Source organism: Cupressus sempervirens, chromosome 4, assembly GCF_028749045.1.
Source record: "Cupressus sempervirens isolate cs-2001-9-10 chromosome 4, ASM2874904v1, whole genome shotgun sequence".
In the NCBI taxonomy this organism is placed as follows: Eukaryota; Viridiplantae; Streptophyta; class Pinopsida; order Cupressales; family Cupressaceae; genus Cupressus; species Cupressus sempervirens.
The window spans coordinates 74,371,469-74,396,196 of NC_143121.1; the positions used below are offsets into that span (position 1 = coordinate 74,371,469).

Here is a 24,728-nt window from a genome sequence, read left to right on the forward strand (position 1 = left end):
GGGGGGGGGGGGGGCGGCGAGGCTGGAAATAGCCCCTACTGTTTAAAGAAGAATTCTGCCACTTGGCAAGAACCTACCGTTCATTTTCCCTCCAAATTGAAATCATCCTACCAAAAATTCTAAAAACCACAATTTATATTTTTAATATTTTCTTCAATTTAAAAACTAATTTTTTAAAACAAATTTAAATGTCATGCCATGAGACCGCTCCCCTCTAAATGTTCCTAAAAAAACTCAGTGGCACTCGCTCTATTTTTAAGCAAGCGGGTGCCCATGGGACCCCAGCCTAAGTAGGTATGATATGAAGAGGCTGGGGGCATGGCAATAGACCGATAAAGCCAATGGGCATTCGCTTCCGGGCCCGGAAGCTATGCAGCAATAAACTGAGGAACCGAAACAAAACTTGCTTAGTAAGCCGCACAAGTCACCGAAATCGTACTTTGTCCATCGGCGAGCAATATTCCATATTTTGCGATAGACCATGTAACCAGATGAATTAGAATCCACTCCATTCATCGGCAACATATCAATCTCCATTGAAAATTAAGATACATCAAAGTAAATCATGGGATTATTCTCAAACAAAATCAGCAGAGAAGATTTGAAGCCGGGAGATCATATCTATTCATGGTGGTGCACTTATGTTTATGCTCATCACGGTACCCACTCTTCTTTTAACTCCGTTATTTTTGCATTCATTCATTCTTTTCCTTTCAAATAATTCTCCACTGTAGCCTTTGTTGCTTGAATGGTCTTCTTAATTCCAGATGGAATATAAGGCACGGAAAGCGATTTTCAAATTTTCAACCACTGTATATATATTTCTCATGTAAATGCTATATTAGATTATTTGTGTTCCCAACCCTTTCTTTCAGTGGGCTGCTCGGCAAGCTCCAATTCCATATTGAATAATTTTACATATATGTCAGGATGAAATACGCTATATATTTTTTAGGGCACGTTTACCCTCTATTTTTGTGGGAGTTTTGAAGTGTCTACATGGTGGATTTATCGGCACAGATCTGTATACTTTGCTTGAATTTTTAGATGTTTGATGAGTCCAGTAGCATGTCTTGAAACGTCAGAGGAAACGAATTCATGCAGTATTTTCCAGAAATCTTTGCCTCAGCTTCATCAAAATGAAAGAAACCTTAAAACTCTAATTTAATGTGATGTTGTGATTGCACATCACTAAAGCTTCGAACCTAATTCTATTTTATCCAGCTTCGAAACAGATGATTAAATATATCAGATATGCGATAGGATTGGTTCCTCAGATAATACCTGGAGAGCATAAATAAAGCGTTTGCTATAATCACCTACACCACCATACCATTTTCAGCTATTAGCAGGAATATGCCTTGGCAAATAGTCTATTACAAGCATTACCGAATGCTGATAAATAATGCTTCCTTTAACGCAGAATTTTATTAAGCATGTCCATGATCGAGATGGTTTGGCTTATAAAAAAAATCAAATGCAAATAAGGCATTAGTATGTAATCTCCCCAACTTTTGAACAACCAAAATTTTCCCTTCATTGCAATTTTTTATTTAACACAGATAAGCTTTAAAGATACCTTTTCGCTTTGATTGAGATCCTGCAAGAAAGTTAGAAATCATTTATAAACATTATTCACAATTAGATGTTCTTGAGTTAGAAATAAACATATACAAGAAATGCAGATCAAACAAAAAAAAAAAAAATGCTTGAATCAGATTTGAGACGTTGAGACGTTGCAATCATATAGAACCGATGAAGTAGGATGACTTGATGAGGTGTCCTAATGACTCTCTACCCTAGGCCCTAGAGCATATATTATCCCACATGGCCTTATTTGGCCTGTACCATCCATATGAGGTGGTGTATCTCATGCAGTACACTATCACTGTTTCCCTCAGTCTTGTTACTCCTATCTTGCCTCCAATGATTGAGCATCTTCATGCATTTCTTTAGCATGATGGAGGTTGTGAGTAACATTCATGACGGGTTGTCCTTCCCTCCTTCCTAAGCCCAAAGGCAGTCCCTTTGTTCCCCTTTGGCCCCATAAGACTTCTTAGTAATATACCATGAGGTAGCATGCTTAGAAGGTGACCTTATCACTGTTTCCCCCAGTTTTTAATCCCTTCATTTTCCTTACCAAGGCTAATCACGGCAATCAGAAAGTACATATAGTATTTCACATAACAAATCTTATGATAAAATATTCTTGAATTGGTAATGTAATATATATAAACTAGCACTTGTACCAAAAGGAGGTGCAATAATTATACTAATAGCAATGTATGTTGTATCATTTGAAAAAGAGTTTCCAACAACCTACATGTTATATGGTATATTTGCACAACTTATATCATTTTAATTTCATAAATTTGCAATAGTTTCAAAAAAAAGTTTTTTTCAGCTTTACACTATCTATTATCTCTTAACTATTTGTGGTGACATTATTGTGGAATTCAACTATTCATACTAATTTTTCTTAATCATCTTTAGCTTCATCTTCTTTTTCTTCCTCCTCCTCTTCATCATCTTCATATTTTTCTTCTTCCTCCTCTTTTTGTTGTTCTTCTTCTTCCTCCTCCTACTCCTCCACCACCTCCTTCTCCTATGACTTTTTCTTGTTCTTACACTTTGTCTCAGCTTTCTGCTCCCTCTCGATCTTCTCCTTCTCCTTCCCCTTCTCTTTCTTCTCTTCATCTTCTTCTTCATCCCCTTCTTCATCCTCCTCTTCTTCGTCCTCTTTCACTTCTTCTTCTTATTCTCCTCCTCCTCTGTCTCCTCCTCTTCCTTCTTATTCTTTTGCTTCGCCTCCTCCTCCTTTTTCTTCTTCTTCCACTTTGTCTTACCCTTCTCCTTGGTCTCATTCTTCTCGTATTTGGTATTGAAGATGAATATTTATTGAGAGTTTAGTTTTACAAAATATATTAGTTATTTTGATGGCAATATTTATATCTATAATTATATATGGATTCTATTAAAGCATAGGAAAAGAATATTATTATATTATATGAGTATGACATTTACTACTGGAAATAATATTTAAAAAGTATGTGACAAAATTCAAATAAGTTATATTTAGAAGTTAAATATTATTTCTTAACATGTAAGAATAGGAAAAGAATTTTATTATATTATATGAGTATGACATTTTCTACTGGAAATAATATTTAAAAAGTGTGTAACAAAATTCAAATAAGTCATATTTAAAAGTTAAATATTATTTTTTAACATGTAATCAACAAAAAATTGAAAAGGGAAGGTTTACATTTTGTACTATTTTTATGGGAGATTAACATGTAGTTATTTTAGTTAGTAAAAAATTCAGCATTTACTATGTATCTAATTTATTTTAAGTTTTATAATTTTTAAATTACATATTAGAACATTGTACAACTTTTTTTGTAATCATAGTACATAATTATTTAGAATTCACACCTCTTAATGACTAATATTAGATACATATACATAAAATTATTATAATACCTAAAACTTCAATCTCCACATTCACATAATACAGAGTAAAAAACTAATTTGAAATATTTTTCAAACAAACATATTTATTTACAAAATATTTCATAATTCTATCAAAATAAATTTTACAATTTATTCTTTAAATGTATTGTTACAAATAGCCCCTCTATTTATAAAAGCACCTTCAGACATACATAGAATCCACCCAAAGTGAGCCACCAAAATTGTCATATAAGATTCATAAACTCATGTACCAACTAAAATGCCAAGCACAAAGACCTGATCCAAGGGTAATTAGATATATCCAAAGATGTCAAAATCCTGCAGTTTTATATTTGATTTGTCACTTGAATGCTGAAGGAGATTGGATTTTCATTGTCGGTTCAAATACATGGGAGATCTGATGAAAAACATGTAGGACACGAAACACTTTCGCCAAGTTTTTTTGCCTAACTTCTTACCATTCGCACAATAAAGGGTGGAGCATATTACACATTGGAATGCCCTTATTTTTCTGAATGCCTTGCATATTATCATATTTTATTTGCATTGTGTTGCCTGCATTAACACTGCTTTAAATGCAATTGGAGTGTGACTGTGTTAAAACCACTTTAAACGCAATCTGATGTGTTATAAATGTTGTTTGGCTTTTATCATTTATCATCCCTTACATATTTTTCTAGCATCAAATTTTCCTTTTCCTGGTAAGGCGTGTTTTCTGGTGTGGGACATGAGGAATCCGGTGGGAGGTCATTCCCACATAAAATAGCCTATCAGCTAATTAGAATTACACAGCTTACATGTCTTTCTACGCATCAGTATATGAACAACCACATGATATCATACTTCAGGACTGCATTTATATAATGCAATGAAAAAATATATTTTAGTGCTATACGTGCAACACAATGTTCATACCCAGATTGCTAGTCTGAGTTTATAATCTCTTCTTCTCTTATTATGTCTTCTCCTTTTGACGATTGAACAAATGAATGTGGGTGGATAGGCTGCCAATAAATTATTGATGTTTTAATGATGAATTGATTGGTTTCTGATTCAAAGGTGTGAATTGATTGATGATAATTTGATTGTTTGTTATTTCACCTTGTTGAATTGATCTTTGCTAATTAATTGATTGTTTGATTCATAGATTGCTTAATTGTGTGATACATTAATGAGTGATGATGTATTGATGTTTGCTTGGAATGATCCCCTCTTTATACCTTACAAGGGAAAGGGTCACCACCTTCAATAAGATTTGTCACTACTTTTCAATTTTTCATCTTGGATATGTTTTATCTTAGTGTGATACTAAATATGTTTAGTAATTTTCTTAGGATAATAGGAATATCTAATTTTTCTCACTTAGGTAGCTGATAATGATGTGTAATCCTTGACTTTAGGTTCGCAAATGTCACAGCTACTTCATCAATTTCTGATTGTTTCTAGTTATGTGCCATCTCTATTTAGTTATACTGGGTTAACTCATTTCTTAACTATAACTACTCTTACACCTCTTGAACATGTCATCTCCTTGATTTATGTATCCAAGATGCCCAAATATTGTGTGTTACTTTTTATAACTCATCTCTACAGTACCGAATGTAATTCTTTTTTATTCTTTTTATTTGTTTGTTTTGTGATTAACTTATGTTGTTCATACAAACTCTAATATGATATAAAAGCTATATGTCATAAATCTGATTCATTTTTAGGATAAGAGGTCAACTCTTTGAAAAAAGAATGTGAATAAGATCTTCTCTCCCATCAAATGATGCTTTTGAGCATTAACAAAATACCAAGTTTGGGTTTTTAACTTGTGGCTTTCTTTTACAGGTTTCTTTGAACATATTTTTGAGCAAATTTGAGCTCGCAGTTGAGGTCATAGTGTTTTACAATGTCATTTTTTCTTTTTGACATGTTCATTTTGGACACTAGAGGCCAAATCTAAAATAGTTTGAGCTTGAGAGATGCATGCCAAATCTGGAAAATACATAATCCTTTGGAGCATTTTAGGTTGAATCCAACTTTCTTTTATGCAAACAGAAGTCCCAGGAATTTATAGTTTGAGTATCAAATCATCAAAATCAGAGCATTATTCCTCAACTGTAAGAAAATATTTTTCCCCTTATTCATGCAAATTGTATTGTTGAAGAAGTAATAAAAAAATCTTGTTGCATAGTATTGCATAGGCTTATGCTTGCATTGTAGCTACAAGGTAATGTAGTACTTGTAGCAGAAACTCTCTCACAACTACCAACTGTTATAGTAGAGGTGTATAGCACATTCATCAGCAATGACTGGTTTGTAGTCTAAAGCTACACCACTAGTGCAAATATGCTATTACCGACAACAAAATTTGGCATTGTCACCCTTCTGGCTAAAACCATAGCGTTAACCACAAATTTGTTTTGTGCCTAGTATAAGTGGTTTCAAATTAAAAACAAAGATACTACAATACAAAATGTGGTTTGGAAATTTGGAGGATCTTAGAAAATATATATTTTCATTGTGGAGTGTATTTATCAAGCAAGGGTGTTATATTGATAGCTTCAAATGAAATTATAAATTTCTGGTATTTCACTAACTTTGCAGACCAGCTATTCGAATCTATTTTTATTTCTGCAGTTTAATCTTTTGTCCCGTTCATCTTTGAACTCTGAGTCACTCTCCTTCATGCTTATGTGGACTCCTTATCTCTACCATCTTCATGGAAGATCACTTATGCATACACAAGTCTCCTACCTGTTTTCTATCAACGGTAACCATTTCCTGTCGAGCCTGTTAGCATGAATGCTGATGGTATTCCTATGGGGGAGTATATTAGCATTGTCGGAGATATGATTTAGATTTTATGTGTTGCATTCATGACTGTGTTTGTCATTGATGTCAACATACTAGTTATTTTGTGAAGATTAACAGAGTTACAGAGGTAGAAGCATTTTTTGTGGTTCGAGGATTGAAGATCAGCTTATGCACACTTGAGGTTATGTTCTACAATATGTCTAGATGCTACAGCTAAGAGTGCATATGGAAATATGAAGATTGGACATAGTTATGAGGATTTTAGTGAAGGCAACTTTTAGACAACATTTCTACAAAGCAGGTACCGTTGTTTTGATTTTGTCTCCTCACAGAAATGGAATTGGCTTGAGCAAACTGAGACAGAGGTTGAAGATATGTTAGAGATTCCTTCGTTCAAAGGGTATAATCAGAAGATCATGGAGTGAAAAGCTATGAAGACTGTGAGTCGACAATTTTCCTATAATCTTGGATAAAGTAAAATTGTAATGTAACGTGTATTGCAATATCTTATTATTAAATTGAGAAAGCCTGGAGGCTAACTTAATATATTGTTTTAGGACTTGGTATAAAGGAAGATGCTTTTCTTGGATGCAAAGTGTGGTATGCGGTCATATCTTTGTAATATGCATTGTGAGAGCTTGATATGCGAACTATTGAAGATTAGAGCAGAGTTTGGTGTGTTTGACGCACAGTGAGCTTAAAAGGAACTGATTTGGCAAGATAAGTTGCTGGTTGGACAGTTGTTATTCCATATTGTATTATTTAGAAAGAATAGTATTAAGGCTATTTGGATAGTGGGTTTAGTTGTGCTCCTATCAACTTCTAACAAGGTTGGAATCCCCTAACAAGGTTGGAATCTCTTAACATGGATTTGAAGTCTCCTAACAAGGACTCATATGTACTGATTGTATTTTATTGACTCCTAACAGGGTCTATCCTTTCACTAGGAACTTTTATATTAGTACATCATTTTGTGGGTACCACCCCCACTGGGGTTTTCCTTTGGGTTTCCCTACTTAACATATCTGGTGTTATTGAGCATGGTTATCTTTCTACTGTTTACATGTTTCATAATTAATAAATACATTGAGAGTTGTTCCAAATGGATAACTGATTCACCCCTCCCTCTCAGTTATCTTGGTGGACTTTACTTTAAAACAACTATCAGAATAGCATTTACCGACCCAAAACAATTATTATAAAACAATTTTCTGATCATATTTTAGACTGATCGTAATAGCTATCAGAGGCATACGCGTTAACTCTTCCATTTAGTCTCAAATCTATGATTTCATGGATATCAACATTAACTCTACTATCAGAGGCATACGCATTAACTCTTCCATTTACTCTGCATTCTACGGTTTGATAGATATCAGCATTAACTTTTCTATGAAATCAGCTTGTTCACTGGAGTTGTTAGATTGGAATGATTTGAAGCACATTTACTTTTACCTGAATCCATCATCGTTAATGTTAAATCTTGAAGAGGCATATACATTAACTCTTCCATTTAGTCTCAAATCTATGGTTTGATAGATATCAACATTAACTCTACTATCAGAGGTATTTGCATTAACTCTTCCATTTACTGTCCAATCTACAGTTTGATGGATATCGGCATTAACTCTTCTATGAAATCAGCTTGTTCACTGGAGTTGTTAGTTTGGAATGATTTGAAACACATTTAGTTTTGCCTAAATCCATCATTGTTAATGTTAAATCTTGAAGAGGCATACACATTAACAAATCTATGATTTGATAGATATCAACATTAACTCTACCATCAGAGGCATACACATTAAATCTTCCATTTACTCTCCAATCTACTGTTTGATGGATATTAGCATTAACTCTTCAATGAAATCAGCTTGTTTACAGGAGTTTTTAGATTGGAATGATTTAAAGAAAATTTAGTTTTACCTGAATCCATCATCATTAATGTTAAATGTTGAATTTGAAGATTTTCTTGGATTTTTGACAAGATTTGGCATGCAACTATGTAAAAGGATTTGTTCTGAATAGCCCACTGATCCATGATTTGACAGGTTTGCGCTTAATTTTTTGGGCTGCATATTGGGTCTTTAAATAGTGATAAGTTTTTGTTCATTTTTTCGGCATCCACCATTTCTGCAGTATCCACAATCAACCTTGACCTATTGCAGCTACTTCTGGCAGACAATCTCAACTTATCACAGCTACTTCTGGCAACTTCAAGTTCATGTTTTTCGTTTTTTCGTTTTATGTTTTTGAAAGCATTTTTCTATATTCAAAAAACAATATTTTGTCATCTGTGTGAAAAGAATGCGTCACTGTCCTGCTGCATAGTAGCAACCTCAAAGGCATTGTAGTTATTCACAATTGAATTCAAAAGTGTTTCACTTGGCTTCTGTTTTGTTCAAATCACACATCCTACCCAATCCCATAGAGTTCATCACAGATCTTTTCCTCGATCTAGAGAATTATATTGATATTACAGGTTATAGGCATGTGAAGGTAATGCCCCATTCTTGGTTGGGCACTCTGCATACAAATTTGATTCCGACACGCATGGTCTAGGTCTCTGTTTGGTCTCCCTTGCCTGCTCACCCACTTGATCTCACTAAGATGTTTGCCTTCACTATCATCACGAATAATTCATCACATGCCTCCTCCAAATAAGTGCCTTACGAGTACCTTTCATGGACTATGAGTTCCTCATTTTATATATTATTTTATCTGTAGACTTAGACCCAGTATTATCGGTTATAAAATAATTCATTTTCTGAATCTATCATTCCCTCAAAATTGCCCTCAACTCTGCCACACACAAACCTTGGAGCCCTAATGTTTTCCCCCTCCATGCCTCCACGTCTGCCATGAATTCAAAGTCCATTTCCAGCCTCTTCTTGAACCCTTCAAAGGTCCCACCTTCTCCACCATCACTAGCAATTTTATCAACCATTCCATGTCTTTGGTATTTCAGGAAGGCTTTTTCACAGACTGCATAGTACATGGATAATTGTTATGTATACAGCAAAAAAGAAAAAACATGTTTAATCTACGATTTAGACAACATAGTTGTGGAATACTCACATTAGAATTTACAATAAGTAATATCTCAGGATCCAATGTCCCTAGTTTCTCCACTAGAATGCAATACGTTAATGATCATGCACTCTCCTCTCTTCTCTATTACAACCATCCTTTAATAAAGGCCATCTTTCAAAGTGAGCTAAGCTGCCGGCTAGCCCTCTCTTGGCCCAGCTACTCAAGAACCACCCAAATAGTTGACCTAGCTCATGTGCCTCTGATCTGCACAGATTTGACGGGCCTTGGATCTGTTATGACTGGTTTCTCTACACTCCTCGGTTTTACTGCATAACTGTCTTGAAGCGCCTATGACATTAGGATATGGGCTCCACTTAGATCCCCAATCCTCCAACAATTGTGGAGCATGCAAAGTGGCATTGTATTAAAAAAACTTAGATCGCTTCATCTGTATAAGCATTTACATTTTATTATTATTTGTTTTGTGTATATGTAAGACAATATTCGTTATATGGTATGCTGATCATCGATGATGGATGAGGAGAGGGCCGCTATTATTGTTATAAAATTTAATTATTTTGCATCTAGATTAGTTCACTTCTGGGGAAAGCATCATATATTCAATTTTTTATTTGCTAAGATATTAATAGCATATTACACATCATTAAGGTCGCCTTATAAAACATAATAAAATTGATGCAAAATGAAATGAAATGACGACCATTTATAATAGTCCAATCTAAAGAGAAGTTGTGATGGAAGAAAATAAAGTAGCAGTTGCAACGAGGAAGCATACTAATTAATGGAGGAGAAGATTCTTTACAGTTGTTTCATGTTTCAGAGAGCTTTCTAGATCTACCACAGTTCTTGTTATCCTTGCAACACTTGTCCCCACCTTGATTGAATTTGAAGGACCATTTTTCTACTGACAAATGCTCTTAAAAGCCCTACCAAAATTTCTTATTCCTTTCTTGTTTAACAAGATGTCTACCATTTTTTAAAACTAGTTATGTCTTTTTCAGCCGCACTAACTATTTATGGCAAACATTACTCCTCGTCTAGGAATACACTTTGCATCACAAAACTTGTAGTTGAAGACATTAATTTTGGATTGCATATTCTTGGTATGCCTTCTTACCTCTATTCCTTTTGCACATGTACATTTTTTGCTTTCAATCTACGATACGCAATACAATTAACATTATTATAGTTTCCTACTTAGTAGACAACATGAATGGATCTTATATTACTTTGACTTCATAGCGTATATGAAAATGTGAAAGGACATTATTCGCCATTGTATTCAACACATACATGACAACACACTTAATACAAGGAAGTATATATAAATAAGAGTCTCCAAGTATGCATCATTTTAGCATGAAGTTAAATTGATGTTACCTTCCATTTTCTTTGGCTTATATTCATAGTGGGAGGCCACTATAGTTACTAATTACTTTCCCTCCTACACTTCACCATAGACATTCTTTCAAACATGTCAAAGTGACCTACAACTACTCTTGTTCTACTATAACCACTATGTTCCCGTGCAAAGTGGTACCATAGTATATTGCTTAGGTGCACCCCTACTAATGTAATTTGGGCTATTAGGATATTGACAAACACATATTCCTCTAAATTTACATTCTTTTCTTTGACTTCTATGTTTGTAATTCTAAACAAGATAATGATAATCCCTATCTCATCTTAATGGGAAAATACAATCTCTTCAAGTTATGTCTCAAAATCTTATAGAAGATGCAATTAGACTTATCAACAATGACAACTTACATGTGCAACCACATCTCCAAGTCTTTGGCACTGCACCGTTTTGACAAGGAACTCAAGCAACAAATAGATACAAGTTAGAGCTCTCCGATGGCCTTCACTTACAAAAAGAAACCTTGTCAAGGAAGTTTAATGATCTTATAACTTAAGATAAGATCCAAAAAGGTTCTATAATACACGTCACCCACTATTCAATTCCCACCATTTGTGAGTCGAGGTAAGTCAACTTCTACTATGATTATATTTAATGAAACCCTTCTTGTTTTATTATGCAATTATGTGACCTTACTAATATTATTACTTTACCTACCTGTATAGGTGGATTGTAATCTCCAACCTAGAGGTTCTATGCACAGAACGTGATATCATTGGTGTTCTTAACTTCTTATTCAAAGAGCCAGAGAAAAATGTAAAACAGTCTTTTGTTAGTCCATTGAGCACAGGGTCAAATGTTGAACACAGTGGCACATCAATACATATGACTCCTACTAAATTGATGTTTGGATTTGATGCATCTCTATGGAAAAAATGTCGACTTTAATAATCACTCAATTTAAAAGTTTGAACCCATATCAAACAATGTGGACTATTAAAGGTCGTGTGATTGTGAAGAAGGATAAATACCAATTCAACTCAAAGAATTGGAATGTTCATATGTTCAATTTTGACATTATTGATACTAAAAAGATTGAAGTTCGGATAAATTGCTTCAATGATGTTGCAAACCTCCACTTTGAAAAAGTCCAAGTTGGGAGTGCCTACACATTGTGTGGTGGTACCATCAAATCTGCAAACAAGTTCTACAATAAGTTGAATAGTGATTTTGAAATCACTTTAAATGAAGATTCACAACTTTCTCTATGTGAAGATGACCTCTTAATTCCAACACTTCGATACACTTTTACACCTATCACACAGATTTTGAATTCAAATATTAATTCTACACTTGATCTCAAGATGATTGATGTTTCTACATCCACTATCAATATAACTTTGTGGGGATAGGCAACAATGAAAGGTGCACAACTACAAGAAATGTATCATCGACAAAAGTCAACTGTGCTTGTTGTAAAAATGGTCGTGTGGCAGAATACAATGGTAGGGTTGTAAGCACACTTGCCACTTCATAGTTAATTATAAACCCTGATATTGAAGAAGCCAACCAACTGTAGACACCTAAATTTGATTACACTATTTTAGTAATCCTATTTAGTTATCTAAAAAGGCATTATTAATTAAATTTCTATTTAATTAATCCTTTGTCATCCCCTAGTTGATTAATTTAATTAATCATCTATAGTCCTAATTGATAAATCAAATAATCTATTATTTATCAATTAAATCCTTTTCTCCTATCTAATTCCAAAAATCCCCATTTATTAAATAAATCTATTTGATAAATGAAATCCTCAAATTCAAAAACCCCTAACCTATCTCTAAACCTCCATTTAGCCTAATCTACCCCATCCACCCATACTAACCAAGCTTAGCCACTAACTCACCCACCTTCATTAATGCCATCCACTTGCACATCTCTAACATCCCTAATCTAATCCTAAACCCAAGCCTAATCCACCCCCTAATGTTGTCACATTCCTTAAACAAGTTTAAGACTTTCCTAATCCAAACCAAAGTCTCCCCTCAAAAAACCCAACCACTAAGTCATGAGTGCTCTTACAAAACATAAAAGACTCTTACAAGCCCACTCATGACTCTTACACCCATCTTCCACACTCTTCCCTCTTCCACACTCATTCCTCTTACATCCCTCTTACATACTCAACCCCACTCATCATGCCTTTAACCAACCCTTTACCCTACCCTCTCACACTCATCCTCCTTGTGACAAGTGTCACCTTCCCATTGGTGCTAAACAAGCACAATCCATGTGCTCCCCTTTGAGTGCATCTTAGCCCTCCTTAAGCCTTCATCCATCCTTGCATCTAAGCCCTCCATCTCTCTACCCCTTAGCCTATAAATTGAATCCCATCCCAAGTTATTTCATCAACAATCTTTGAGCTAAAGTTACCATGCTATTTTGAGAACCAAAGCCATCAATATTACCCTTATAATGCCAAATTGAGAGCTCACAAAGCTACCAATTTGCCATTACCCATCTCCATTGAAGCAACTTTTGAGCATCTTGAGCATACATCCACAGAAAAAGGACACATCTACAGAATCAAGAAAGCATGGAGTGTTTTCTCTTGTGAGGTTTGCACTTCTTGTTTGCTTTCTTTGTCTAAGCATATATGTGAATTTAGTTTTTTGGTTTGTGAATGTTTACTTTATTTGTTAATGTTCTTTGCATACTAATTCTTGTTCTACACCAACTATAGTCTTGGTTTGCCAAACATGAGCATAATTGTCTTACACCAACGCCCACCCTACTAGATCCACTTCTAATTTTAGCACGGAAAACTATTACCATGATTGAAGATAAGTGTCCAAATTCCTCAAAACCTCTCCAATGCATTCTCAAAGCGACCCTTGTTTTTGTTGTAAGGAAGAAATTTTGTTATCTAGCTTGTCCCCTTGTCATAGTAGGAAAGCAGTGTAAGAAAATGGTAGAACAAAATAGTGACTGCAAGTGATACTGCCCAAAGTGTCTCACCACGTTTTCAGGATGTGATTATAGATATGTACTTCAAGTCAAGATCGAAGACCATACTGGAGTATTGTGGGCAATTGCTTTCGATGAAGCTACAACTGAACTCCCTGGTATGTCTGCAAAAGAACTCTATATGGTATAATTCAACTGTTAGAGTAAATAATTAATATTTAATTATTTATTCTATTTCTTAAGCTTACTTAGGTCATGTATTTATTTAATACTTTAGTATTTAATGCATGTAGTGATTAGTTGTTGACAACACGAGAGTTTGTTCCCTTCTAGTTGTCACACTTATCTCCTAGCACCTTCCAGCTTGTTCTACAAGCTTCCATGAGCTCTTTATAAGCGGGCTCTCTCTCATTGTATAACATATTGCAAATTGTAAATACATTCTTATCGTGTTTGCATTTATGACTCTCATGTCCGTTTAGGGTTTTTGCCCTTGCTCCATGCTCTCCCCTTCTATGGCTTCTCTTTGACAGGTTCTTGCATACAGGTGATCTTGGCGTCTTCAGAGTTGGCTTTCTTCGACTCCAACATGGTATCAGAGCCTTCCTGCTGCAGCTTCGTTGAAGAATTTTGAAGCCGTGATTTGGAGTCACAAACCCTATTTTGTTTGTGCAATTTTTCTTCAAATCGGGGGATCAAATTTTTTTTGGAGCACTTTGGGACCAAACGGACATCACCATTGGATCCGGAAGGCCGTTTACAGTCAGGATTCAAATAAAATTTTTCATTTTTGGAGACAGAGCTCCGGGAGGCAAAATTTTTTATTCCAAGGCTTTACCGTATGGTCGTACGGACGTGTGATAATCGTAAAAAATAAAAAAAATAATAAATATTAAACAACGCCGCCGCGCCATCGCGCACACCGCCTGCCCGCCCGCCCGGGCTCCATCGCGACCCGCCCGCCTCCCGTCCACCGGCGGCTCATCCTCTGGCGCCGCTCTGCGGCCACCTCCACCAGCGGCCCAACCTGACTCTGCCGCCCTGCGGCCACCTCCGCTCGGCCACCTCCGCCCGACAGTTGTGCACGCCGCGTCAGCATCTGCAGCCACTGCGGGGGTGACACGTGACCTGGGCGCCACATGGCAACCCGCCACGTCACCCCTGCCACGCGGTTTTGCCACATGGACCTACCATGTGGCGTGCCACGTGGCACTTTGTTTGCTGCGACGGTTACCAAACCGTCAATTTTAATCTCTGGGTCTGCTGAAATCAGCATGACATCATCCTTGCATCATCCAAGACCTTGGATGCACCTCTCCTATTTTGTTTTGGACCTACTTGTGGTTTTTTGGCCATAACTTTTGCATACAGAGGTATTTTTTCGATCTGAAAGAAGCGCCAGAAAGCTGGTTCCGAGACGAAGACTTTGATGTAGGTATTTTTTGGTTTTTATGCATTTTTATTGCCCATTTTTTCTATTAAAGTCCAAAGTTCTATTTTTGACTCCGGCATGCATATCTTTTGCATCCCATGCCCGTTTTTGGAAAACTTTATATTTTTGGAAAGCTGGTTTTCTCATCTTTTCAGAAATGAAGTCATTTTCCTTAGTTTTTGGCCTCTGCTCTTTCTATCATAGTTTTGGCATTTTAGCTATATGGTGGATATTTTGACTATTTTAGGCCCGAGGATCGTTTTCCTGGCATGGTTTGCTTTCTTTTCGGCTGTACTTTCTTTTGGTTCAGCTCTTTTTCAGTTTTGATCATTGTAGCTATCATTTTGAAGCACTTTTCTATTTCACACTGAGATAAACTATCACTTTTGCATTCTGGGAGTCATGAACGTTGTTTTGAGTCAGTTGTACTTGCACTATTTCATAAAGCACCATGGGGGGGGATTATTTGTTTGTTGTTCTAGGCATTCTCCCTTTTTCAAGTGAGTGTCCCTTCCACGACATTAGCCCCATGCAGAGTCAGTTAGACCGTGTCTTTATCGGTGTCTGTACCTCTTTTCCTCTCTCCTCGTTCTTGGTTCGTTTGCAGGAGATTTGGCTCACCTTCTCAGTTGCCTATCATCACACCCCGTCTGCATTAAGGGGGGGTTATGGTGTTGTTCTAATGCATCTGTGGTTCGATGGTTTGATAGTGTGAACTATGTATTCAGTGGTTGATCCTATATACAAGGCGATTGCAGTGGCTGGCTACCTATGCATTTCGGTGAGATGGATCATCTACCATATAGACATGCTCGGTTCGTGCCTTCTTCTTCCATGGAGGTTCTTTTGATCAGCAGTTTGATAGATTTGCGGCTCTTCATGCTTCAGTGATGCTGCTTCTACATGATCATTTCCTGTTTTAGGGGACAATTTCCCTAGTTGGAGACTTCTTCAGCTCTTCACTGGGTTCTTACCTCTTTTTGGGGGAGGATTTTTCCCACGTGGTTTTCTCTCTTTCCCCGCTTATAGAGGTTGCATTTTTCTTGTATTGTACTTGGGTACCTAAAATGGCCTCGTTGCCGGGACCCATTATGCATTCATCTTTGTTTTGTGAGCTTAAGGCATTTCCCTAAGTTGCACTTAAGGGGGGGTGTTAGAGTAAATAATTAATATTTAATTATTTATTCTATTTCTTAAGCTTACTTAGGTCATGCATTTATTTAATACTTTAGTATTTAATGCATGTAGTGGTTAGTTGTTGACAACACGGGAGTTTGTTCCCTTCTAGTTGTCACACTTATCTCCTAGCACCTTCCAGCTTGTTCTACAAGCTTCCATGAGCTCTTTATAAGCGGGCTCTCTCTCATTGTATAACATATTGCAAATTGTAAATACATTCTTATCGTGTTTGCATTTATGGCTCTCATGTCCGTTTAGGGTTTTTGCCCTTGCTCCATGCTCTCCCCTTTTATGGCTTCTCTTTGACAGGTTCTCGCATGCAGGTGATCTTGGCGTCTTCAGAGTTGGCTTTCTTCGACTCCAACATCAACGATGTTGAACCTGACCGTGCAAAGTTTGTCATATGCACTACTGAATACAACCAGTTCATAATTAGGCATGCAGGCAATTGGGCACACGACTATACAAGAACTTGGTGGATGAAGTTTGTGCATCTATTTGAACAACTAGCAGTAGTCAAATTACCATGCGAGCTTTGGAGAACATGCCCTTGGTGAAATCCATGGTTTATGAGGTTATGACTCCTGTGTCATTTCAATACTGGAAAACCAACAATCTCGTGATGGTCTTTTTAGGGTCAAGAATGGGGAACTTCTTAGATCCTCAAGTTTTTGAGTTTGACAATGATTTCATGCTTTAACAATTCATGAGTGAACTGGGGCAAGAGGTGCTCTACAATGTGTTCTGATGCAACGACCCTAACAAAAAGACCACTATTTGAACAACAACAGTGCGTTGGGAAGGATTTCATAATTATGATTGCATCTCATTGCAGAGTTGTTTTCGTAGTATGATTCCCTTGCAAAAACCATTGTCTTTATAGTCCCATGGTTTGGCAATGCATCTGCTTACACAGAGTTACAAGATCTCTTGTGCCCAAAACATTCTACTTTTCCCTTAGATGTAACAACCAATTGCAAAGAAGTTATTATCCTCAAAAATATTGAAAGATTAGGGAAATGTCATGTCAACGCTGTTGTAATGGAGAACAAAACTCTCAACTGGGAAGAAAAAAGGAAATATTGTCGATGAGCAACACATGTGTACGACTAAGATGAATCACATGGTTGTACTTTTTGTTTACAGATTAGATTTACACAAAATGGAATCAATAGAGTTATTAGTCCTATGAGAAATTAAATGCCAAATAGCTTGAAGGCATACACTCCTTGAAATAGTTATCATTCCCTAGAAAGTAAGCTCTCCCCTTCAAAATAATGCCTTGTTTGTTAGGCTAAACACTCTAGGAAGGAATTAAGTTAGAATGTTGGTTACCATTGAAATGAGATCCTTGAAGCTTTACTGGGTTCTTGCTATTCACCTATGACATGATTCTCACCTCATTCAATAATTGTTCATTATTTTTACTATCATCCAATTTGGACCCCTCTAATGCAACTGTTGTGTTGCCTTCTTGGTTTTCTTTGTATTCTTCACTGGAATTGCTTGTGTCCATTTGACATGATGCTCGAAAGAAGTTTCCTATTTTGGACTACAATTATTGTAGGATATACACAAAATGGATTTGATGAAAAATCTTAAGAAATATCCAAGCAAGCAAGTGTAAACCCAAATGCTACAACCTTTTCCACAACCCTTCTTGTGTATGCTAAAATGGGAGATTTCAATTAGGGAATGGACATCCATCAAAGCATAAAGAATAGATGAGTTTTGTAAAATGTTGTTGCAACTGCTTTGGTAGGCATGTATACAACATGTGGAAGAATGGAGAAGGCACATGAACTGTTTGAAAAAATGCCTCAAACATATGTCATCTCATTAAATGGAATGATTTTGTTGTTGATGAAAGAAGTCAAGAAAATGTAGTTGGAAGGCATAAGGGCAGATTCTATAACCCATATTGGCATCCCTTGCCCATACAAAAATGGGAGCTTCAAAATAGTGGTATTTGTCAAAGCATAAAGGAGAGAGAGGAATGTTGTCACATATTTTAGTTGTAACTCTCTTGCTAGATATAAATTCAAATTTGAGAGTAAAAATGACATAGGAAAATTTGGTCACGGTGCCTGAAAGAAATGTGTTTTTATGGATTGTATTGGTCACAGGTTACTCTCAAAATGGATTGGATAAAAAGGCTTTAGAATCTATTAGGAAAATACAATTGTTAGGTGTAAAGTCAAATTCCACAACTTCCCACCTGTGCCTCATTAAATGGGATGAATCAACAAACTTTGTGTTGTGGAAAGTAATATCTTTCTTTTCAAGATCAAGGAAATGTGTATTAAAAGTACTACTCAACCATAAAATGTAAGCATTGTATAAATACATGATGAAGTATACAACTAAGATATATAGATAAATGTGACTTTTATATATGTAATCATGTGTCTACTTCATTCAATGTAATATACATTTCGCCTAGTGTATATCTTCTTACAACAAAGATGGTGATAAGTATAAGTTTGCATTTTCAAGAATGTATCAAAAAAATTTAGTTATTAAATTTTTTTAGTACAAAATCAAAGCATAGTATGAATGTATGACATAATACATGACTAAGATAGATAGGGAAAATGCAAACATTTGTATATGAAAGCATATGTCTATTTCATTCAATGCAACATATTTTTCGTATAATTTTGTGACAAGTATATTTGTTCGCAATGATTGTGATAGTATGTGCGAGTCTTCATCTTGAAGCATATATTGAGTACAAAATGATCATATTCAAGCATTATTCTCTTAACATTACAAATACCATAGTTTTAAGCACTATTTGTTAGTGGAGGCTCATTTAAAATTATCGATTCCATACTCATAGATATAAATAGCGAAAGAAATGGGGGAATAAATATGGAGATGTAGAGATATAGATGAAAGGGAGATCTAGAGATATATAGGAAGAATTGATCGTAATCAAACGTAGGCCATAATTAACATATGATAATTCACTTCACATGCATGCTTAAAATTTGTAATTGCGAAACATAGTCAAATTTAATACATAACAAGCATATTAAAACTCCCTTGACATATTTAAAGGTTCATAAAATGGAACAGGGTCAAATATAACCCATAATAAATTGTGTACAACTTTTCTCAAACTCTTGAGAGAGAGAGAGAGAACCGGGGGGGTATGGAAGATATTAATATAAAGAAGAGAGAATGAAATAGGGAGAGATAGAAGATAGATTGATGGAGAGAAAATTATATATAGAGAGGATGAGGGGGATCATAACAAAAGGACGAATATTTAGTGGATCTTCCATATCTATTTGGTGTACCCATTGCACACTAAGGTGCGATTGCTAGTTATGATCTGGAGTAAATATTTGTTATTTTTCTAAAGTATGTTAAGATTAGGGTTTTTGCAATGCTCAAGGTGGGCCCATGATTAGAAGAGTACCATTTTTGCAAAGACTTTAGTCCCATATTCATCAATTACAATTTTCCTATTTATATAGCTCAGTGCCCAAAGGATAGTGTGAGCATAGGCTCACATGGTTACAAAAGGCTTCTTGTGTATTGGTGTTGTAGTTTGTGGTGCTTTGCAGGTGACTTGTTAGAGGTTGGTGTAGTGTGCTTGTCGATGTAGTTACTCACTTGCTCATCATCTATCATGCTCTTGTGGACCCCCACATTTTTGCTTGAAGTTGACTAGTTGCCTTCGTTTTTAGCCAAGTTGGTTATTTTTTTATATTGGAGCATATCTTGAGCCTCCGGTATCTTCTGCACTCTATGTGTTGTTGGAACTTGGAAAGTTCTTTTTGATATTGTTTGACTTGGTATTCCCAAAGTCATTCAAGGATTTGTGTTTCTTTCCTTGTAATTCCTTTCTTCCTTAATGTTTTATCGACTTGTCATTTTAGAATTCCTCGTTCTATAAAAATTTCACTTTTCATTTTATAGGTTCCTAAATCTTTTAAGGATTTTTATTTCCAAAACTTGAAGTTTCACAAGGAATTTTATTCTCAAACTTACAATTTAATCATTTTTTTTGGGGCAAATGGCATAAATCCTGATATATTATTAATATATAATAGTTTACTAATTATGTGAAGAAAGGCTCTTATCAACTAGTTTTTCAAAAATCCTTCCACCAAACTATACAATCTTCAGCCTACACTCTCAAGTTTAACCAGAACCAACAACAAACAAACAGGCTCAAAAACCTTCTAACAAAATGAAAACTCTAGATTGGCAATAACTCAATCTGTTATCAAAGTACTTCCCATAACTAAACACACATGAAAAGCTGCAATAAAATTAGCTATTCATTAAAGCTGACCATAAGTAAAATCAATGCAAAAAGTGTTAGAAGAAGCAAAATAGGATGGGAGGTGAACATTTTATTCTTCTATTCTATCCTCAAGGTGTAGTTGCACTTCTACCCTTGGCTCGGCATGAATTGGTTGGTTACTAGCACTCCCGTTATCATAAACATCCTCTTGCATAGCCATAAACATCCTCTTGCATAGCCATGTCATCTAAAACTGGAACAGGAAGTGGGTCATCGAGCAAGTGATCACATTGAATCAGAATAAAAAGAGCACTCACTTTGGAACAAATTTGTTGCACCAATGCTGCCCCCAAAGCTCCCTGGTGCCTATGCAAGGCATTTCTAATGAAACACAAATTCTGAGTCTCTAGGGAAAGTTTAATGTTATCATGTACAAAAAATGTATGCATGACCATTGGACGGAGAAACCAGAGGAAACAAACCTCTCACATGAGCATCTCCCTTCCAAAAACCATTGTTTTGAGCTGCTAAGAGAAAAGATTCATCAAAGATGACACACTGCCTAATCACTTTCCCAACAATAAATTCTAGGGCAGAGAAAGACTATAGCAAATCTAAAGAGTTTTACAAGAACATAGCTAGCACATGATGTGTGAAAATAATCCTTCTTGGCATCCGTGACAAAACCTCTTCAACAATGATGCATCTTACATTTCGCCTGCACTGGCCACTTTGCATATTGAACATGGCATTGCAATTCTTATCTGTTATCTGCCATGCAAAAGGTCTCTCCCCTGCAACCAGAGGAATTAGAACATGTTAGTTTCATGGGCAATACTCCATGTGGCATTTTTGACAGCTCTCACAATTAAACAATCTCTGGCATCTGCTTGTTCTTCAGAAAACGATACACAACTGCTCATTGCAAATGACACGTAATGCCCACAAAATTGTTTCTTGAAATTGAAGACCAAGGTGAGGACAACAGGGAATAATTTCTATTGTGCAATCAATCCTGTCATTTGGTACTTGTTTGCCAAATTCATATCCTCTATCATCAAAGTATAAACAAGTTAGTAGTATGGAATGTTTGCAAATGCTTTCACAAGGACCCAAAAGCCTGCTTTATCATTCACCAAATTTGGTGAAGCACATTCAAACATTCTTGCATGCAAGATTGTCACATTCACATGTGAGTGATGCAATGGAGTTGTGGGGATCCAACTTTCCCTCCCCATATCTTTAGCCGATGATATCACATCACATTATTTTTTTGAAAAAGACTTGCCCCATCATGTTTCGGTGAAGGCAATAAAATGATGTGTCCTTCTGAATCAATTTGAGAGTTTGCATTATACAAGGAATTTCATATTGAATTTTGGATTTTGTCTTTATTTAAGGACTTTTTAGTCTCACCTTGCAATTCACTATCCTCTTAAAGACAACTTCACTTTGGTGGGCAAAAATTTCCTATGGTCCAGAGAGTTTTGGGGACTTAGACATTTTAGGAGATCAGGCATGTTTTTGGTACAGGTATGGTTCTGGGCCAATTTTTTGGGGATGGCAGGGGACAGCTATCATAAAAAATAGGGGAATACACACACACATAGAGAGAGAGAGATCTCTATGAACTATTAACTGTCAATTAGTAACTACAAAGTTAATATAAGCTCTATGGGAAATAAAATAATGCTTTCATCATGTCCATTTCACCTTTGCCTGTTGTTTTACCTGTGGATCCACCTCTTCATTGCCACTAGAAATGAGCCTCAATCATTATGGAATCAGCCACATAGAAGTGGTTCACCACCGGCAAAAAACAGACCAGTGGTTGGACTTATGCCAATAAAACTTCATTTTTCCATGGACTCTTGAGAATCATTAAAAGAACCTGATAGATGGCTGGGGAAGCCTAAAAGCCCAAGCGCACAAAATTAGACTTCAGACCTTCTGGACCATTTGATCAAAGTAATCCAATGATAAGTGGGAATGGGCTTGCGGCTTGCATACAAACCAAGAAACCTTAAGATGCAGGAATCAGTTGTAAAGAACGAAGGCAGCCATAAATCTAAACTAGCACTCAACTATGAGATATAGCCAATTAATAAAGTGAGTTTGGGATCAAGATAAGGAACATGAAACAATGAACATGCAAGATTGTCTTATATTTTTGTATTGCAGTGCACTAAGAATCTAAGGGGGGCCATGGGAAAAGGATAGAAAATGTGAGAAATGCTGATTAGGGATAATAAATCTAAATTAGCATTCAACTATGAGATATAGCCAATTAACAAAGCGAGTGTGGGATCAAGATAAGGAACATGAAACAATGAACATGCAAGATTGTCTTATATTTTTGTATTACAGTGCACTAAGAATCTAAGGGGGGCCATGGGAAAAGGATAGAAAATGTGAGAAATGCTGATTAGGGATATTTTGTTTTTAAAATTCTTAACACAAGCTTTGATGGAGGCTATTGATTATTACCAATTGTTGTTGTTGTTCATACAACATAGGTGATCCGTTCAGAGCATGCATTCTTGGTTCCCAAACCAATTTCTGGTTTGTTCCATCCACAAATAGTAGGTTGCTTCCAAATAGGATTAAATAGTTCCACTATCCACTTATGATAATCTCCAACTTCTATCCTGGGTGCAAATTTTTATAATTGATCAGTGTACATTTCATGAACTAATTCAAGCTTGTAAGCATTTTCTCCAACCTGCTCTAAGATGGCGATGTAGAAGTCAGTGGCTGTGACAGAGATGTTTATACCTGTTGCTGAGAATTCTCTGTCATGATGGCTGACGGTATATCTTCAAGCTGCTGTTCCTGTAGCCGTTCCTTACTGTATGTGAGGCTTTCCATCTTTGGGTTCCAGCAGAAGCAGTCTTCCTTCGGTGTCTCTTTTGGTCATGAGCTAGAGCATTTTCGCTGCTCTATGTTCTCCTTATTTATCATATGGTGTGATATTATTCTATTTCTTCAGTTTGTGATTTGGATCTCTCCTGGCACCATGTGCGATGACATGGCATCATGAGCATGCAAAATTCTAATGATGGCAGTTATCAATATTCTTTGAGCATTGGTTATACCATGGAGGTGTTGGTTCATCCTACTAATTGCCTCAGTGGTTTCTTAACTCCCGTCTATGAGTATTCATGGAGTCTATTGGTATTGTATGCCGTTTCAGTATTATTGCAAGAAAAGACAAAAGAGAGTCCTTGTTTTGTTGTGTCAACAGTGAGGAAGTTTTACCTTTGTATACGTCAGCTTTGATTTTCATCTGGGTAATATTTTTCTTTTGTGTATCGTGAGCTGGTAGCTTGGTAGGGTATTGTGAGCTGCTAGCTTGGCTGTGTATCAAGAGGTGGCATTGTGGTTGTGTGCTAAGTTTTAGTGATACTGTCATATGTCTATGAGAAAGAATCAAAAGGGAGTATTGAAGATAGAGACAATCATGTATGTGCATTCTCAGATTTTTCATGATCTCAGAGTGTGCAGTTGAAGGTTCTTTTAAGTGTTTGAACTCTGAAGCATTCATCTATCATTGATAATAAGGGAAATATCTTTGCTTCGGTATTATGATTATTTAGGAAGTAATATTTGTGATTCACTTGTTAAGTAGAAAAATCTGCTGTAGGATGTGTATCTCATGTTTCATAATTGCTCTGTTCATGATCATGTATGATCATGATTGTAAAAGAGGCATTTGTGTTGTCAAAAGGATCTGTAAGATACTTATAGCTTATGATATCTGTGTATTTACATAGCTAAAGCAATCAAACTGTAAAATGGCTTATTGATTGTCTGATGAGAGTTATCAATCATAAGCATGAGAATATTTTAATTGTGCTGAGCACACATTAAAGGGTCTATATTTTGTGGGGCTGGGTTTTTCATCCTCAAGTGGAGGAGGGTTTTCCCAGGAAAATATTTGTGGTCTCTGTTATTGTGATTTCAGTTTATTGCAATCTATATATTCTGGTTAAAATCTGAACAGGCAATTAGCCTATAACAATATATCCAAGATTTTTGTGGGTATTTTCATTCTCATCCTTGCCTGCCCTTTTTTCCTGATTTGTTGTGAGCTTTTGCAATTAGATGGCTGTTTCATGGGGTTTTCTGCTGCATTAGGATAACAATAACATCTTAACTCTGATACTTTGGATAATGGTTAATTTTGCATTTCTATTGAA

At 36.0% G+C, this 24,728-nt stretch overlaps 1 protein-coding gene across 2 annotated transcripts in view; it reads left to right on the top strand.

Annotated features, from left to right (window-relative positions):
• The first annotated feature begins 277 nt into the window (after positions 1-277).
• Positions 278-24,728, top strand: part of LOC149560008 (protein LEAD-SENSITIVE 1-like) — a 29,428-nt gene continuing 4,977 nt past the window's right edge. For both annotated transcript variants that reach the window (XR_016363647.1, XM_089824409.1), the window contains exon 1: positions 278-659. Coding sequence is in view for 1 of the 2 variants with exons in the window: in XM_089824409.1 (XP_089680535.1) it covers positions 566-659 (94 nt within the window). In the remaining variant the exon portion in view is untranslated. The remainder of the gene's footprint in view (positions 660-24,728) is intronic.